General features: G+C 38.5%; 1 protein-coding gene across 13 annotated transcripts in view; it reads right to left on the bottom strand.

Annotated features, from left to right (window-relative positions):
- Nucleotides 1-20,128, bottom strand: part of TENM3 (teneurin transmembrane protein 3) — a 1,065,662-nt gene that overhangs the window by 167,452 nt on the left and 878,082 nt on the right. For all 13 annotated transcript variants that reach the window (XM_069977777.1, XM_069977778.1, XM_069977779.1 and 10 more), the window contains 2 exons: nucleotides 16,791-16,913; nucleotides 12,135-12,349 (listed from right to left, as the gene is read on the bottom strand). In XM_069977777.1, coding sequence (XP_069833878.1) covers nucleotides 12,135-12,349; nucleotides 16,791-16,913 — 338 coding nt within the window. The remainder of the gene's footprint in view (nucleotides 1-12,134; nucleotides 12,350-16,790; nucleotides 16,914-20,128) is intronic.

Below are 20,128 nucleotides of genomic sequence, written 5' to 3' on the forward strand. Positions count from 1 at the left end.
TACTGTATGAGTGTGTAAGTAGAAGGTAAAACAAGGTTATTTGGAGCCTTAGGCAAAGCTTCCAAGTTGCTCCCTTGGCCAATTACAGTCATACTTTATAGCCTGATATTCTGCATAGTACAGCTATCACTTTAAAGGTATTCTCTGCTTTGGAAATTCCTATTCTTAGAAAGGTTTTATTTTTATTTTTTTTGCCAATACACAAATAGTTGTAATCTGTGGGCAAACCCAGCAGCAAGTGTTCAGTTTTCCTGCAGCTCCAACATAGGGCAAACTAAGCATTACACAGTATCCTTAAAATCAATGGCTTGTCTCTGTAATACAGGAAAGAATAATACAAGCCACCTAAAGTATAATACTATGAAGTTTATATCTACAGCAGTGCTTCTCAAACTGTGAGGCGGGCCTCACCAGTAAAGCACCCCCTAGTTGTTGGTGAGGCCCAGCTGAGGAGCCAGTTTTCACAAAGTAACTATGATCTGCACCGTCCTTTTGCTGTTTGCAAAAATCTCAATTTTAGCAACAATATTAATTTATTTTGTACTTGTGTTATTAGTATTTAGAGCTTGGAAGATGGGTAAAAGGTAGCCCTAGCATTGTTTTCAGCTTTTAAATGGACTTTCGCACACATGGTGAGGCCCAGGCACCCTCTTGGTCAGTCTGGTGAGGTGCGGGCATTGCCTTGGTCTGTTGGGTGAGGCTCCAGTAGAAAAAGTTAGAGAAGCACTGGTGTACAGTATGTAGCTTCCCTCTACTCTGGCCAGGAAATGAGAATCCTGAATAGAGTACACTCTTCATTATCACTAAACCAGATAAACCCTTAAAGTACTGTACATGATTGGGATGAACAACAAATTTATCAACATATAACTTGCAGAAAGTTGAAACAGAAATGTGACATTGCACCCAATATACTTGTTCCAAGTATCTACTACTCTTTCAGTAAATTAATATTTTCTCTGTTGAATCTGATTTTTCCCCAACTAACTTTGAATTGTGTCCCTTGTTCTTTGGTCCCTTTTTAGTAACTTTTTAAAAACACTTCCCTCCTAAACTTTATTTAGTTTTTTAACATTTTTGATCAGGGACCCTTTCCTTCCTTTCATCCAGGCTATACAGGTTTAGATCCTTAAAGGAGAAGTCCCATGAGAAAATAAAAATCACTGTCAGGAATGGGGGTGCAGGAACATAATAAAAAAATTTTATTTTTCCTTCTATAAGCCCCCATAGCACCCCCTCTCACCCACCGCACTCGGACAGCTGTGTCATTTTATTCCGCGTTCCTGCTACGTCACAGACACGGGTTTTGCTGCTGCAAAGTCATGACCCCACTGATTGATTGCCTGCTCAGCCAGTCAGTGATTTCAGAGGTGGTCCCAGTCACTGATTGGCCGAGTAGGCAATCCATCAGCTGGGTACCTAATGGGCACTGGGATGGGTAAGTGTACATTCTTTATTATGTTTCCACATCCTGCTCACACAGTCTCTTTTTTTTTAAATCCTGCATGGTTCCCATGCTTGGCCTCAGTCTTTCCACGTTCAACAGGAGCACTGGGAGTTCATGAGAAAAGACTGGTGCCAATTATAGGAACTGGGTGGCGTTTCCACCAGGATCCCCACTCCTCAACAATTGGCTCTCCACCAGGATCCCCGATCCGGCACCAATCGACTAAGGTAAAAGAAAAAGCTATATACCTCATGGTATATTCACTTTAAGTGTTTCCTGTTATGAATAGTAATTACTATCAAGTAAATTAAACAGTTGTTTTGGCAATAAACACTATGGACACCTTTAGTGTTATAGTATTATTGGGGTTCAAACATTTATTATATATAATGAAATAAAGCAAATCTACTATGATAAAAACATATAGGCTTATCCACAATATGGGTCTAATTGTTATGTCTCATATATGCAACAGGTACCACATGTGAAAGATATTCTTACCTTAAGGCAACTTTGTTATAAAATTCAATGTTATTGGCAATCTGATTTCTGAATATTCAAATAATGATATGTTCTATAAAGAGTATCCTAAAGGCAGTTTAGCTGCAGTTTAAGAACATATTTCCTCTCAATTACTGATGTAATAATATGTACAGTGTGGAATGTTAATATCATGGAATATCCAAAGGCTAGAGAAACAAAACAGCTCACCCTGGGTATACATTATCATGAAAAGTATTAAAAGTATTGTCAGGTGACTTTTCAGAAGCTATTTTGTGTATATAAAACACTGTAACATTGTAATGACACTATTTATGGTTACTGTACCCAGCATTTATAAGAGGTTTTCATCCTCTAATGGCTTAATCTTGAATTTTCCACTCCAGAGAGGACAAGGCTATCTGCTACAGTGCCTCAGATACTGTACTGCAATAATCAGCAGTCTAACTGTGAATCTAAAGCTGGAGTGAAGCAGTAGAACATCAGAAGTAGCAGTATGAAAGACATTATAGAGCAGTAAGGAGCAGTCTTACTGTGAATCTATCACTGAATGGGTGCAGTAGAAGACTATAAGCAGCAGCATCATGGAGGACATTATACAGCAGTGAGCAGTCTTGCTGAGAATCCAACACTGAGGTGAAGCAGTAGAACACTAGAAGATTCAGCATGGAGGACATTCAACAGACATAATCAGCAGGCTAATTATCAATCTAGAACTGGGTTGACGCAATAGAAGAAATAGAACCAGCAGTGTCTCTGTGTCTGTGTTTCTTCCTTACTGCAGGTGATCATTCCTCCCCTTTCCCTTTCCATTGTCTTCTTTGGGCAACAGCTTTAATGTGATTCCTCAATGAGATGATAATTTGTCTTCATCTCTACGTCTTTACACTTTAAAACAATTTGTAAACTGTATCTAACTTTTGCCCCATATATTCAGTATCCTCAGATATTGTCATGTCCTTGTCAGAACAAAAGTTACTTCATAAGACAAGAAACACTGTTTTCACATGACAGCGATTGTTCAAGGTTCAGAGGCTTATTCTGAGAGGAAGGGGGAAAAAAAACATTTGGAATATATGTTTGACAAGGACATTTGACTAGAATCAGTGTCTGGTAATGTTCTTTCTACAATTTAATATGCAACTGTCTGCCTGTGTGCTGCGTGGCCTGTCCCTCACCTTTGTCTCCGCTGGCACTGCGTATGCCTGTAGTCACAAATCCAAGCTCCATGTTCTGATTTTATACACATTTATTTTTCGAGAAACAAAAACCTAATCTGAAGACCTTGCCGTTAATCAGCTGAGGTGGCTTCACACTCATCCCACCCGCTGGATCTATTTGCTTTGCGAACATTAAATATCATTTGTAATTTTCTCCACTGTGAGAAACTGCAGGAAAGGTACATTGTGGAAATATAAATATATCCAGGGCCTAGCAGCAAGAAAACTCACCGTTAACTAGATGGAACCCGTGGCTTTCATATAAGCAATGCAGAAGGGAAATGGAGTTGCCCAGATTTGTGGGAGATTCATTAGCTTGTCTGGGTCTTTAGCCCTTCAGCTTCTCCCAGGGAAGGTTCTACAGCAATTTAAGCTGGCTAGAACAACAGCAGGGGTACCGCTCATTGCCAGCATCAGTCATTCCCACTAAACTTTCCAACAATTAAGTGCCAGAAGGCTCACATTTGCCCTACGTTTTATGGTTTATGAGAAGGAAAAGGAAACAGACTTGGCTTGCTATGAGCATTTGCTTTTTCTATACTGAGTAAAATCAGTTTCCTCAAATTTGTAAAAAATGAAAATTATATGAAAAATTAAAATTTTTGGTCTGGCATTTCAGTGGTTAATATTTATATAGCCAAGGAGGTCAAAGTATTCCCGAGGCTGTCCTTGTAACCCATGGGAGAACTTTATTGCTCCACATATAATTGTTCTTGTTTGCAGTAGAAATAGTGCGCTTTGAGTATTTTTTTAAATACAATAGAAAACTGAAATCATTTAACTTCCCAATCTATTACATTCAGTGCTTCCAAGCCAGAGGTATCTGCGTGAGCATCCCATAAAAAAAAGGAATGCTAATGTGTAGTGTGGCATCAGGCACCATTCACTATATTGGCCATAATGTAGTTAGATAATGACTACATTTGGGCCAGTTCCTGCAGGTACATGCCTATTTAGTGGCCTGTTGTGCTATTGAGTCCTGTTTAGTAAGTTTATATGTGCAGAAAGTAGCCATTAAAGTGATAGGAGCCCGCTGAAGTACGCCAAATTCCATTTTTTTTTTTTTAACAGAATTTTGCACAGAATCAACATATATTTAGGAAGTACTACATCTACAATGCCCAATTGGTGACCATTACAACCTAGTGTAACAAGATATTTTTTATATTTCTTTCAAACCAACATTTTTGGTTTTTCCTACATTCATAGTTTTCTATATATCAAAGCAAGATCTTTTAGGTAATAAATAATAACTTTTACAGTAGATGCCCAGTAATAAGTAACAGCACTTTCATAGGTTTGTTCTACAAGGTAAGGCTATGTTTACACAATGTAAAAAATAGAGAAAAGGCGGCTGATTTTGATATTTTAAATTATGTTTTTTTCCCGCAAATTAACTGACTGCAATGGCAATGCATTGAAGTCAATGGGAAGACGGACGTCCAATGCACATAATGTATTGAATAATGGACTTTTTTACCGTGGACGTCAAAATAATGAACATGATCATTATTTTAAGATGTCTTTTGCAAACAGCAGTCATTTATTATTAGTTGTTCACACACAGTTTCTCTTTTGCCACCGTTCTCCATTTTTACTATTAATTTCAATGGACTTTTCAATTAAGCCGCACCCAAAGGGCAATTAGTAACCCAAACTAGGATAATGGACCAACACCAGTCATTGCACTAAGGAGGGGCCAGACAGCTAAATAATGTCCATTGTTTTAGACTCAAAATGACGGATATAATTTTAAACAGTGCTGAAAAAACGTTGTGTGAACATGAGCCTAACATTTAACATAGCACTAAATATAGAGAACTATATTTGCTGAAGCTATAGACTTCTGAATACTGTTCAGACATTCAGGATAATTAATTTTTTGACATGCAGGAATCTCTGTGAAACTCAATTACTATTAATATCATTAGTAAGATACAACATCTTATGCCAACATTTTATGGGTTATTTGGAAAACCAAATTGGTAACCAGTATATTGGCCCCTGGCCTGCTCCTTCTCCAAAATCCAACAGTATAAGGTAACACTCCAGCTGCTGCTACAATGACGAGGGTTAACCACAGCAAGAAGTTTTCTCTTTGCATATGGGACCGATGAGGCAGATACACATTACAGTCATATTCCTGATGGAATGAGAACAAGAACTTTTTGTCATAGAATATTTGTCAGGTAATATGCAAGCTTCATAGCACAAAGTCACCAACCAATACTTTTAAGGATCACCATTCAAGGCAGTAATGTACTATTCCATTTCTCTGCCTATTGGTTTCCATAGCTGAGTTCCTAGGTTGTGATATGTCTATGTATTGTGTGAAATGAACTACACAGAAACCTCCAATCTATTCTGTCAAGTCCTAGCAGCGAGTGAAATGGAAAAGGAAACCTCGGGCACGATCAATTTAGGTTAGGGTTTAAGGGACAAAAGGCTGAAGTTGGGGAAAAAATGCTACAAAAATGTGATAATGCTTCATTAAACCCAGTGCTGTCTCTTTGACATAACATGACAGGCTCATAGGCCTTTATACTAGGACACAATGCAAAGCAGGTCAAGTGAACTATTTACTCAGTACAGATTTGACACACATCTTAAAATGTATTTTTGAAGTCAATGACAGTAATGGATCACCACAGGGTAAGTCTGCTGTGCCTTTTTTCATTCACACTTGAAAGGGTCCGGACTGTGTACACTGGCAATCTGCTCATTTCAGAAAAGTCATCATAATGAAACACTTATAACCTAAGACACCAAGGCAACAAATGGGCCTCTAATGGAGTTCTTAAAAAAAAAAATGCTTAAAGGACTGGTTGATTTCCCCCTTCCACATTATTATTATTATTTTTTTAATTTTTGTGGGTTTTTTTTGTAATTAAGTGTAAAGTTGCAATTCCAATGTGACAAACATCATCTCAGTGGATATCTATATTGCTGTGTCAATGTCTGAAGCATCAAAACTGAGCTTTCTACCTCTTTTCCCAACTGCAGCCTTTTACTTTACCTAAAGAAAAAGTTTCAAAAATCAATTATCTCTTTTCTAAAATCAATTGCAGTCATTTTCAAAATCAGCCTTATGCCAATGGTAAGAAGGTATACTATAAATGTAAACTTATGTTCTATATTCTGTTTGTAGTATTATCATTAACCCCGTTGTATGCATCTTACAATATGAATAAATAATAGAAATATGTCCCTTGCTGTTTTATGATGAGGACCCAGTCTATCTACAGACTGACGTTTCTAGTGATCTGACATCAAGATATGATATATTCTTGTTTGAAGTGCCTTTAGAAGTCACGATTGACTGAACGTCTGGGCCACAAGAACGATAACTGTATTTTTTGTCTGGCCATTTAAACGTATCACACATGCCCTGTGTGCACAGTCGATAGCTATAGATTTTAGAGCTGCACTTCTTGCAATATAAGGGTATGGTCACACTGAATAAAACAGGTGGATTTCAGCCTGCCTCAGTGTTTTAATGGGATGCCTCATGCGCCTCCACTCTCCGATGCTCTCCACTCAAAGAATTGGCATGTTAATTCTTTGACATACCATTGACATATCGAGGCAGGCGGGATTCTGAGCAAAGCCCCCACCGTGGAATCCTGCCTGTTTTACTCTAAAACAGCCTAAAAGACCCTTAGGGTGACTGTCTGAATTAACTGCCATGTATCAGCTAAAAAGGCCAATTATTGTTCTACGTAAAAGATCACACAACAAAGGATCAATTGCTCATTCATTGGCTGATCACTGGGATTGCTCAACAAATCATCAATATTTGGTCACTCATCTCAGCCTATGGCCAACTATGATGTAAGTAAAAGGTTGCACAAGCAATTCAACAAGTATATGTGCAGCCCTAGCTGTACAATCATTCAGTCGTGTAATGAAAGTAGATCTGCTAGATCAATGTTCTTATTGGCTATGGGTCTGTTTAGGTAAAAGGACTTTTATGATGGAAGCATATAGAGATATTTAGAGATATTTGCACAAAGGAATCCTTTTGTGAAATTTATCTTCAGGGCTAGTTCAAGGGATTAACCCCTAAAGCAATCTAAGACCTCTTTCCCATGGAGTTTTTCCACACAGATTCTGATGTGGAATCCAGAAATTCAGGTCCCATTGTTCTTAAAGGGAATCCATAAAATAGTTCATATGGTTTGATTGTTTTCCCATCATGGATTTAAAAAGTGTGTTAAAAAAACTGAAATAAGTAATTCAATGCAGAAAGGGGCTACTTTACTTGTTGCCCATGGTCCCATTTTCTATACGCTCAGCCCTGCCTTCCTTCCTGCTGTAGTGAACCGGAATTCCAAAGGGATTGTTACTTGGGCCTTGTGACATGTTTATTGTGTACTGCCATCAAGACACAATAAACTGTTGGCAATGTATTTGTTCCACTCTGAATGGAATAAAAAAAAAAAAAAAATAGCAGAAAGATATACACTATGTCAGCACTTTCTAGCACTTGCCAGTAATTTGGTGGCCTTTCATTCAAATACATGATAAGGTTGGGAGAGGGTGATCTGGATTGACTTGTCTTTTAAAACACTTATTTTTCCCTTTAATGAAACAAATTCATTACATTCAGCAAATATAAAGGATGTATGTTCTCCTTCATTTAATTTTGCTTTAAGCCATCAAAGTCCTTTGTTATTTCCAAAAGTCGCTTTAAATAAACATATTGATCCTTATGTTGCAATGAAACTGACATTTTAGCAAGTGTCACAAAAGACTTTCAGTCTCGCATTGATTGTCTTGGAACGGACAACCAGTGTCAATTATTCCCGTCTCACGTATATGTGATTCCTCTGAACAAGTAGAAAACCTATTGTCATGGTGTTTTTCTTTCTCTCTTGGTATGGACAAAGCTGGCAGCCATTAATGAATTACTGTATGCATGTGTTGTACCGTCATCTATACATTATTATTCACAAGGTCTCTCTCAAGCCTTATCTGCCCCGTATAATGCAAAATGAGCAACCAGTCATGTATGCAAATGATGCTATTATGTGTAAAAGCAATTGACCCTATCTTATTCACTAGGTCATTCTCATGGGTACTGGCTGCCAGGATTACTAGTTAAACTATTGAGCTGAATTCTATCCTGCCTAAAAATTCTGCCACATTGTAATGTGAACAGTTGAATTTAAAGCGGACCTGTCGCCTCTTATAACATGTCGATTTCAGTAAATACATATATTCCTCAAGAACTAACAATTATGGAGTTTATTTTCTCACTTCAACTGCACTCTACGATTCCCCTGTTATTCATGGCTGCATGATATTGCAGCAAAAAGCTGTTTTACCCCTCTAAAAGGCATGGTCACAGTGGGCACACAGTTTTGCATGAACACCTGTTGGGTTTTGCCCACCGCTACATGTTTTCTTACTATCAGCGTGTGCAGTTGACAACTAGATAAACCCAATTGTCAATTTATTTGCATATAACTAAGAGGAATTATAAATGAATGTCCCACTACAAAGTTCTAGGAAATGGTGATTTGATAGACATGATACAGCTAATAAAAACATCCACTCATAGTGTAAGTAAACAAGGGCCTCCAGGCAATGTGCAGAACTGCAAGGATTCTGGTTCTGTTCTGCTTCTGTCCCTTCTGATCTCAAATCTCCTTGTCCTAGCTCCTTTTCTATCCTAGTTCTAATTTCCTAATCCATTCTTTGCTGTTCCTGGCCGATCATGCACAACCTAGTGGCAGTGTTAGGTTCTGCAGCTGTGACCCATTAAACCAAATGGAATACACTTGCAGTACATAACGCATCCATTATGAAAAATGGCATATTCTATTACAAGTACATGTAAATAATAAAGAGCTTGTGACATTTGGCCCTGCCAACAGTTGATCCGTGGCAGTGTCGGATCTTATATTAATGACCCATTCCTTTAACACAGCCCTCTGCTTCACTCTCTGTCACTATACAGTAGCATTTATTACTTTGTCAAAGAGAGAAGGGTGATAAATGCTAGAAAACTATGAGAACAGGGTATTTGTACATGCACAGATATTAACCTGTGACTATAATGTACAAGTCATGCATGGTTGCTTTAAGGAGAAAAAAACAAACATCTAACCCCATATAATAATATCTTCCATCTTTCCTAAATGACATCTATATAAAGAAACCCCTTTGCCACATAATATTTCAATGTCCATCACAAGAAGATAACGTCACATTGTGAATATAAGGCTGAGGATCACAATACGGTTGCCACATAAACAATTCAGGATTCAGAAGATACAAAGAATATATCATAAATAACCATGTAGGGCAACTGGAATTCTTTAACCCTTAGAGGACCGGGGCAATTTAAATTTTTGCGTTTTAGTTTTTTCCTCCTTGTGCTTAAAAGGCCATAGGACATGAGCCCTTATTTTTTGCGCCACTAACTGGCTGGCTGACAGGCTGAATTTTTGCATAAAGTACACTGCAAAAGCAGGAAAAAATTCAATGTGTGGTGAAATTGTGTGTGGGGTAAAACTGACTTGTAAAACTGACTTGTTATTTATGTTCCTCAAGTCGTTACGATTACAACGATGTGTAAGATGTATAACTTTTATTTTATGTGATGGATTTTAAAAAATTCCAACCATTATTAACAAATATATGTTCCTTAAAATCGCTCTATTCCCAGGCTTATAGCGCTTTTATACTTTGGTCTATGGGGCTGTGTGAGGTATCATTTTTTTGCACCATGATATGTACTTTCTATCGTTACCTTGATTGCGCATATGCGACTTTTTGATCACTTTTTATTACAATGTTTCTGGATTTGATGCGACCAAAAATGCGCAATTTTGCACTTTGGGATTTTTTGAGCTTACACCATTTACCGTGCGAGACCAGGAATGTGATAAATTAATAGTGTGGGTGATTACGCACGCAGCGATAACAAACATGTTTATTTATTTATTTATGTTTATTTATAACATGGGAAAAGGGGGGTGATTCAAACTTTTATTAGGGAAGGTTTTTTTTTATTAACAACAACACTTTTTTTTTTTTTAAACACTAATACTAGCAGTCCCCCTGGGGGACTTCTAGTATAAGTACACTGATCTCTCATTGAGATCTATGCTGTATAGTTATACAGCATAGATCAAATAGATAGGCACTCGATTGCTTCCGACTGCTGCAGCCGGAAGCAATCGAGTGCCGATCCGGGATCAGCGCCATTACGGCGCAGACCCCAGCCCGAGCTGGACATGTGGATCGCTCCACCGGGACGTTGTCGATCCACCCCACTAGACACCAGGGAAGGGCTGCATAAGGTAATTGGATGCAGCTATTAACTTTGACAGCTGCATCCGATTACTTAATTAGCGGTCCCGGCGAATGGACCGTGCTCGCTAATAGCCGCGGTCCCGGGCTACATGCGTCACCCCGGACCGCGGTGGTTCATAGTGCGGCCGCCGCGCGGCCCCGCTCTGAACACCCGTAGGCGGCCCTGGACATACAGGTATGCCCAGGGGCGTCTAGGGGTTAAAAAAAACTAGGTGTTCATTAGAGAACGAAGGAAAGCAAAGTGCTGTTGGCTTTGGAGCCATTGTGTACTACTACAGATCTAATAGAATAAATAAAAGTAAACTAAAATTCTCCATTGCTTTTGTAAATCAGCCTCTAGTCTTTTTGTGATGTCATTCTGACAGGACAATGACATTAGTAGCAGCTAGGACAATCCATAAGCCACCATGTAATACAGTCTTTGGCATCTTCCTTTCTTCACCTGGTAATATATACAGTATCTTAACTCTCCTTTCTCCTAACTCAGCAGATAAGCAGTAGCATTGCAATCGCCATGCATATACACATGAATTTACATATATTTATAACTGGGAGAAAAATCTAGTATTACAGATGGCCCATGTTTACCCATCCTAATCCTATGTTATAATCCTTTGCAGTCTAAAAACAACTTGCTTAGCTAAAAAAAATATACCATCATTCCACAGCAAACAAGCTGAAATAGTGTCAGTCTAGCATGTTTACAGATGCCTAAGACGAACATGAGGTAGCATGCAGTGAGATTATGAGAATCTGCAATCCTTATATTGTGCTCTGAGCTACAGACTTGAGCACATAGTGTGAAAATAAAACAAATGATACCTGTTTCTTAGCTGGTGGCCATTTTCATAGATGCAAAATCATGTTTTCCTTCTAAGCTCAAGTGTCATAGAGGTTGTGCTGAACTGTAACACACTTTCTCCGCCCCCACAATTACCTGCCCTGAAAGATTAATGTACAGAGCTCAGTGCTGGAGGCCAAGCCCTTTATATCAATCATGCAAGGCAAGTAGGGTGGCGGAAGGAGAAGGCATGTATGCTACAGCTAAGTCCAGCCCCGACATTTAAGTGTAAAAACATTAAAAACAGGATTTTATAACTTTGGTGTAGCTACCATGGAGGCAGACAACGCAACTGCAGTAGGGCCCATGCGGCAATCACAAGAAGAGAGAGCAGATCTGAGTGCCATTCCAGGGGAGGGGGGGCTGCTCTAAATGCTGTTCAGGGGGGGTGGAGGGGTAGAGCTGTGACAGCCTCGGAGCACAGTCGGGGGGGGGGGGAGTCTCACACATACACTACCCATCACCTCTTAGACACTAGGATTCATGGAGCCCATACTGTTGTTTGCTATAGAGCCCCATGATTTCTAATTACGCCCCTGGCAAACAGCTATAAGCTAAAAGACAGCTGGCGTTACAGTTACCCATATTTATAATAGAATATATGGAAAAGTGGCATGTAGACATGATGCTTCAAACACATTTTTTAAGTTGGTGTTGCGTGTACTGCTAAAGAAAAGGCTGAGGATTTTGTGGCATGCATGTCCATCTCTGTTCTGCCTGACCAAACAAATAAAAGTTATCAAATATACAGATAAATCTTCCCCAGTAAAAAAAGACAATAAATAGGAAATATGGGCTTTACTTGAGTGTGCGATGGAGGCAATCCTTTCCTTCCGTATACGCCAATCAGCGCATCTTTCTGAAGGGTAATATTAAACTTTAGAAACTGTGGCTGATCAATTGGAATTTGTGATCTCCAAAATACACCTGGAGGAATCTCTTGAACCGCTCTTCGACCAACGTCCAGTTCTCCAGAGTCAATTGTATTGTTTTCCTGTCCAAGTCCACCAGATTTCCCTAAAAGAAAGAAAATATTTCTCAGTTTGGACACTGGCCAATATTAACACAAGGAAAGTTTGCTATTTAGCTAGAATACCATATATGTACACTTTGCTTTTTACAGTGTTAGGATTTTTTACTACTTAAAACATACAGAAGCAGAGTGAATATGGGTCACTAAAGCTGAAATATAACCTGATTCAATGAAACAGAACAGGAAAATGTTTCTGTTCCACAAGAGAAGAGTCATACTTGGTATTAATATTTACAGCTTTACAGTGCATAAAACCTAAGCTGGTTGCTCAACCATGTGTGCATGTGTTTACAATGAAGAGACCAGGGTAAGCCTCTGCCAGACATCTCTGGTAAAGGTTTATATTGCCTGAGAGCAAAAGGATTGGGCATGGGTAAACTCAAATGCCCAAGTCTTCCCTGATATCAAATGTTGGGGTAGTGTCCCCTCCCCCTTGTAAGCAAAGACAAACACTAAACTGTATTGTGTGAAAATCCTAATATAAAAAAGACACGTCTTAGAGACAAGTCAAATATTTTGATTGATGGGGATTTAGGTATCTAAATCACTAGAACTAGAAGGGAGAAATGTGTGGCTAAGTGCTTTTTCTGCCGCACCCCCATCTTGCTGCAGGAGACAGTCTGATAGACTTTTTTATAAGTCTATCTTCTGCCACTAAGATAGAGTGATGAAAGGACACGCTTCAGGCCCTATTTCATAAAGCAATTATTGGCTGTATTTGGCCGATATTGGCCCCTACAGCCGATAATCGTCTTGTGTAATAGTAGAAGACAATGATCAGCCAACATGGTGCATGTTGGCTGATTGTTGTCTTCTATTACACGAGGCGATTATCACGTTGAAAAATCAACGATAGCAGTGATTTGCTGTCACTGCTCTGTGGAAAAGGAGCGGTGACAGCGAACCGCTGTTATCTTCTATTGGCTGCTCAGACGATCTAGCGATCACCCGGGCAGCCCTCCCCCCCCCACCTGTGGCTTCCCTGGCTCTTACCCACTGACAGCTGGCGCATTTATTAGCCCCAGCAGTGAGCAGGGAACGAGGAGCAAGCGAGCGCTGACCTGACAGGTCGGCGCTTGCTTGCTCCCTCTCGTCGCCTGTGTAATAGGGGCTTTAGAGAGCTCTTCTTCTAGCTCTATGTAACTACCTGTGGAGTTCTTAAAACCTTACTTACACCAATCAAAACTTTTGACTGGTTTTATAATAAGTCATTTTTTTTTCAAAGTGACAGTGCCCCACAGCAAATAATTGACTTTCACATATAAGAGAATATAAAAAAAAACAACAACACTCCTTTGGTGGCTACACATAATTTTCAACCGACCGGCTTGTGGTTTTAATGGTCAGATCTGTGTTTGAAATAAGAAGTGTAGCTCTGGTAGATTAATGGAGACTACTGTGTGTATTAGGCCATAGCTCACAGATAATAGAAACCTTATCTATTATGATATTATACACCAGGTTCAGGGCTCTCCAAGTTGAAAGGAAACAATTAAATGGATCAATAGAACCATGGTGGTCTCTTCTTGTAGACATAAAACACTCATTATTCCTTACTTTTCTTTAGAAAGCAAAGAGAATTGATCTAATTACCTTAAGAATCAGAAAGAAAATAATCTAAAAAAATTATTTTGAAGGAAAACACTAATTTTAAGGAAATAATCTAAATTTTATTGATTGTGTGTACATTAGAATGAGACCGTAAGGTCTTCTAGACAAATACTATACCATACAGTGGGGTCTACAATGGGGTCTAAAGTACTGTATGTTGAATTTTCCACATATTTACAGTAACCACAACCTAATATTTACTGTATCAGGGGCATAAGTCAGGGGCATAAAGTCGGCAATGTCTTTAATTTTTGGAAAGCACAGGTGACTGTAATTGAGTAAGTTAGCTGTTGGCAAAATATAAAAAAATTTAGTGTAGTTTAGTTAAAGCAGTTGTCCATGGAGGAGAAGACGACTAAAGCCTTCTGCTCCCTGGCACCGGAATATCGGAGACACTGTGCAGCTATTGGACATCTTGTGCAGGCGTGGTTCTGTCTGGTTCAAGTCTTAGAAGGGATATTTCTGAGATGTGCAATTACAAGAAGTGAACACCAGGAAGAAGAAGACTTTAGCCACATTCTGCTTTCGGGGTAACTCTTTCAAGGAATTAAATTTCTCAGAAACCCATTCAACAAAATATCACAACATGCTATCAGAACACTCAAGGGGACACATAGTCATATTGTATACACTAAGTGACAGAAAGTTGTGAACGCATGTTTTAAAGAGTTAGTCTCCAGACATGTCAGATGTATTGAGTTTAGAGAGGGACCATTGGTATCCCCTGATTCCTTGCATTTTAATCTCTGAACAAGTAGTTGGGAGAAAGCTGTAGTAAAACACTTCTGATCTCCCAGACAGCAGAAGGATCAGGCAGTTGAAGTTCAACATGCTCAATCCTTCTCTATCTTGGCATTATCTTTTGGGGGAAAGTTAGGAAGCCAACATGGTCAGCTGGCTGCAGCTTATTTTGTTGACATATGTGTTTGGGTAGTTTTACAGGAACCACACTAGATATGTCAATTTTACTTATTGTCTCTTCTTACAAAACCAGCCAAAACTATTTTAATGTATTTTACAGATCTGTCTATCTATCTTTCTATCTATTATCTATCTATCTATCTATCTATCTATCTATCTATCTATCTATCTATCTATCTATCTATCGCTCTACCTATTATCTATTTATCTCCTATCAATCTATCTATCTATCTATCTATCTATCTATCTATCTATCTATCGGAAGTGTAGATCCAACAGTTTTACCAGGACCCTGCTGCCTGAGAGAGTGTAACCCTCTGTCACATAAGACATCAGAATCATAAATATATGATTTGCTTATAAAGCCCAAGCCTATCCGTAATACAATTAAAGTATATTAACGCTTCTGATATAGTCTTCAAAGCTGAATAGAGACTTCTGCTTAGAATGCAGGCGTCATACTATACAGCGTGTCACATAACGGTCTGTTGATTTAATTTCAATGCTTGTAATAGCAGCTTGTGAGCAGAGAGTTCATATCTGCAGCTATCATCACTTGTTCAACCAATGACACATATGCCACATTTATGCAGAATAATCTGGCCAGGTACATCCATTGCTAATGTGCAAAGGAAGCCATTAAAGAAACTTGCTCGGCTCGGAGGAGAGCGGATTGCAAAATGTGCCTGGCTAATCAGTAAGTCACACAGCAAGGTGAAATATATATAGAGAATCGATATTATGCTATCACCCCATGCCATAACCTTGGATGTAACATGAGTGCTATGGAATGGCTGCAGGTAACATATTACATGTTTGTGTGCAAATAACCACACAACATAACTGCACAAGGCTAAGATTCTGTCATACACAGCAGCCTGCATGAAACCGGAAACCTTCTGGTAAAAGGAAATGAATCAATATTCCTTTAAGTGATACAATATTATAACAACTTCATCTGCTCTTTGCAAAGGGCAATAAAAGCATGTTAACTCTTTTCACTCAGGAACAAAAAGACTTTAAAGCGAGTAGATTATAGCTGTTGGTGATGACGGTGATTTGTATAGATGCAGCAGGGAACATGGTGACAGTGTATAATAAGCAACAATAAACGGTATGAGCCTAAAAAGAACAATCAGAGAAGATTTCATCTCCTACGTCAGCCATTACGTTTACATGTCCTCACTTGTCCTCCCCTGTAAGAGAGATTAGGTATTCCTTATGGCTCTATGCGTGACGGTGACTCTTTCATTGTCCTGAATGAGGACTGAAGACCATACAGAGGCAGAAATATAGAAGTCAGAGGTTTAATTGGTGATGGTTGGATCCCATTACATTGAGGACAGGAATGACCTGGCATTCAAGCAACCCAGCTCTAACAATGCCTAAAGTTCTGAACTCAGTAGGCGAACGCTAACAATGAGAACGCCGAAAATAAACACGAAAAGGAGATAGCGGCGGAACAGATATATAAGGGTATAAAAATAAGTAGCAGATGACCTAAATACTGGAGTTATGTTTAGATACTGTAAATTAGAGTGTATAATAAGTCGATTTAGATATTGAGGGGGGCGGGTGAGAATACAATGGATCAGAGTGTGTTTGTTACAAAGTAGCTGTAGTAATAATAATAATAATAAACTGTATTAGTTTCACAACTCATTGTAATTGTAACCTTTTCATCCTATGATATACATTTATTTTACAGAGTGCCATATGGAAGTAAAGTAAACCTGTCTATGAAACCTGCAAAAATAATAATAGCATTAATTACAGGGTTAATGGGCTATTCTACCGAATGAATACTGAATACTGAGTCTGTATGGTGTTAAATAGGATTTCACAGGAAAATATTATAAATAGCAAACAATTACTTTGGCTACAATTTCTTACCATTATCACCGACGGGCACATATACAGTATGTGTTGGCACCACTTCTGAATTTACTTTTCCATTCTCGAACGTGTCATTTTCTGTCTGTTGTAGCTGCCAGTTGAGGCCAAACAGATGCATGGCTAAAAAAAGAGAAATACAGAATGTTAAGGGTTCTCTATAAGACTGGAGAAAGAGAGCTGCTAACCTGATATAACACAGAGCCTTACACAGTATAAACAGTCCTGATCATTTCATGCACACAGACATCTATACTGCTTTTATGCACCTCAGTGTTTTACGGTATCTATTCCCTGGTGTACACCATACTTCAGACTGATAAAGAACAGTCCCCTGAATCTCATCTCTCTTTGATTTCTGCAGTTTCTATAAGAAGTCAGTGCAATGTTTTTCTGTGTTTAGCTTTGGCACAGCCCTCACATTCACTACATTACTGGGACCCTGTGAGCAGAACACAAACTTAAAAGTGCCTTCATTGATCTTTATGGCAAACAGAGTGCACATATAAACTTTACAGGAAAGCTTTGGCAGAGCTCAGATGCAGAAAATGGTAAATGCATTACAGCTATTCCTTTATACGGCAAATCAATTCCCATAGGCATTAGCTATGTGGGCTAGTTTACTTTTAGTTGTTTTTAGCCACAACTGGTAACAAAAATCAAGCAAAATGAGTCTGGTTAGAGCCCTATTATATCAATTATCAGTAGAACAGTCCAATAATCACCTTATGTAATAGGTCCAGTAGTAGAATGAGCAAAGACATAAACTTGTCAGTTTAGTCAAGTAATAGGCTTGTTAGACTTGTTGATGTGAATATCTTAAGAAACATGGTTTCATTATCTGCCTTTTCCTATAAAAAATGTTACAATATCAAACAGAGAAAGCAATACCTGTACCATATGTAGGCCATTGGGTTGCTTGTTTTAGGCAAAAACATGCAAGAAAAACAACTCAAGGTCTCTATTTGGTATTGCCTCTAAAGTATAGTATAATATAGTATATAGTATAGTAGTCTATCCCGGCCTTGTAGAATTGCACATGATATATGGAGACATAGAACTCTGTCACAGTAATTTCTCTGATCAGATATAAACTAGGAGCCATAAGGAGGGACACATATGGATAGAAGCCTCACGGGGAGCCCAATATTGATATCACGCTCTGTATAGCTACTGTAAACAAATAACTATATTTACTGTATGATGAGATCCATAAATACAACCACAGTGTATGATTACAGAGAAGCCATGGAAATAATGGCACAAGTTTCAGGGAATGTAATATTATGCCTCTTAATAGACGTCCATAAGACATCTGCCCAGAAATAATTCCAGTGGTTGAACAATATCTGAATGTAATTCTGCTTTTCCTGTACAATTGCAGTGTTACATTTCCCCCACAACATGTCTACTTGTTGCACTATTGAAGGGTTTTCTGCTGAGCTGGCCCGCGCTTGCTTTTTATTTGCTGGCAAGTTCTCTGTATCAGTGATGGGATTGCGATTTGGAACAAATACATTGGAAACTTGGAGTAAATGAAGAAGTTATATTAAACCTTTGGCTCAATGTACAGGAAGCCATAATCACATTTATTTTTATGTTGTTTATATGTTGCACTGTTTCCTAGCAGAGGTCTTAACGTTTTTAACATATCATCACGCGTCACATACAATAGAGATTCAGACTGAAATGTAACATTTGCCAGAAAGTAACTTTTATGGCTTTAATTCATACATTGTGGTATGCAACTTGGAAGGGCTCACCAATGATGATATCCACTGACAAATCCTTTCATATATGATATCCATAATCCAGTCAAATATTACACTCTCTGAAAAGTTTGCTCTATTGCAAATATTCAAAAGGATTTGCTATGGAACCAAAGAAAACGCTTCTCCTAACTCACTGAGCTGAGGGATCTTAAATCTTATTCTTACTGGACCTGCCAATTTTAGGTTGTTCCAAGTCAGAAACCATACAGCTGAAACGGACTTGTTACACAGCTTTCCTTATTACCTTTGTTACTCAATTACCCGCCTAACATGTGAAGAGAACAAGCTATGGCAACAGAGACAAGAGAGTTTTCTCAAGGATTTCCTATCAGAATGTTTATTGAAAGCCCAAATCCCTATAGACTCTAACACTTTAGTGTGAACAGTAGCTATCTGCTTCACATTAACAAATTCTTAGTTCAAACAGCTCTTTAAATGTCACAATATGTGTTGTCCACCTACACCTACAACCATATCTTCTGAACCTGGATTACAAAAAGCCAGCCCCTAAAATCTTTCTTTACTGAAACAGCTTCCATACAGTGTGATGCTTCATTGCCCTATGAAACACATTGAAAGGGGGAACAGTTGTGTAAATCTAAAATATTTTAATGAGTCTAAACCACTTAATATTGCAGTTTAGCGCATACAGTGCACAGTATTACAATACATAAACTCAAAAAGTGCCGCTGTTATTATAACTTTCAAAATCTAAATCAACAGTAGATGTGAAATAAAGCAAGTTTGCAATTTAAATATTTTTTTAGTTATCATGGAAAACACAGAACTTCCTGTGTTCTGACTCTTTTTTTCCCCCAAAGAGCCTAAACACAGGAAGTCCCCTGTTTCCCAGGTCATCTGCGCTCACAAAGAAGCCAGTGATGTGATTGATGGACGCATTGTACTGGCCGGGACTTCATGTATTTTGTCTTATTTCAACCAAGCACTAAAAAGTCTAAAAAGCTGCCATCAGGAGACAGGACCTGGATACAAGTATAGCTGTGTTTAAAGCAAAAAAAAAAGAAAAAAAAGAAGAAGAATGTAAATTGCAAACTTGCTTTATACCACATCTCCTGTTGATTTAGATTGTGAACGTTATAACCACAGGGAAACTTCGTTTTTTTATTGTTTGTTTTTTATATGGAAACTTTTTTTATCTAGTTTTTTTTCTATCTAGAATTATGTTCAGGTAAGTGGAAAAATACCTTTTTTTACTGCCACTTTACAGCACTTGTGTTTGGGGTTGGCAAAGTAGTATTACTTACCCACGCAGCTAATCCGTGGCCGCAGTTATACTATTGATTGGCTAAGCAAACCCTGAAAACAGGATGTGCTCTGCAGCTGGACAAGTTCAGTGAGAAATAGGATGGCACGAGAAAAGAGAATTTTTATTTTCTACACCAAGCTGAGCACAATTCTAAATAATGTTTTTACCTGGAATACCCCTTAGTGCTAAAGCTAACAAAGCCCCACTCTAATGGTCAAAAGGATAGGTCTTTCCCCTCACAGATTCTCTGAAGCTTCCTTTAGGTAGAATACAGACTTTTGTCTACAACATTCTGTAAG

The sequence above is a fragment of the Dendropsophus ebraccatus genome, chromosome 7 (genome assembly GCF_027789765.1).
Source record: "Dendropsophus ebraccatus isolate aDenEbr1 chromosome 7, aDenEbr1.pat, whole genome shotgun sequence".
NCBI classification, from domain to species: domain Eukaryota; kingdom Metazoa; phylum Chordata; class Amphibia; order Anura; family Hylidae; genus Dendropsophus; species Dendropsophus ebraccatus.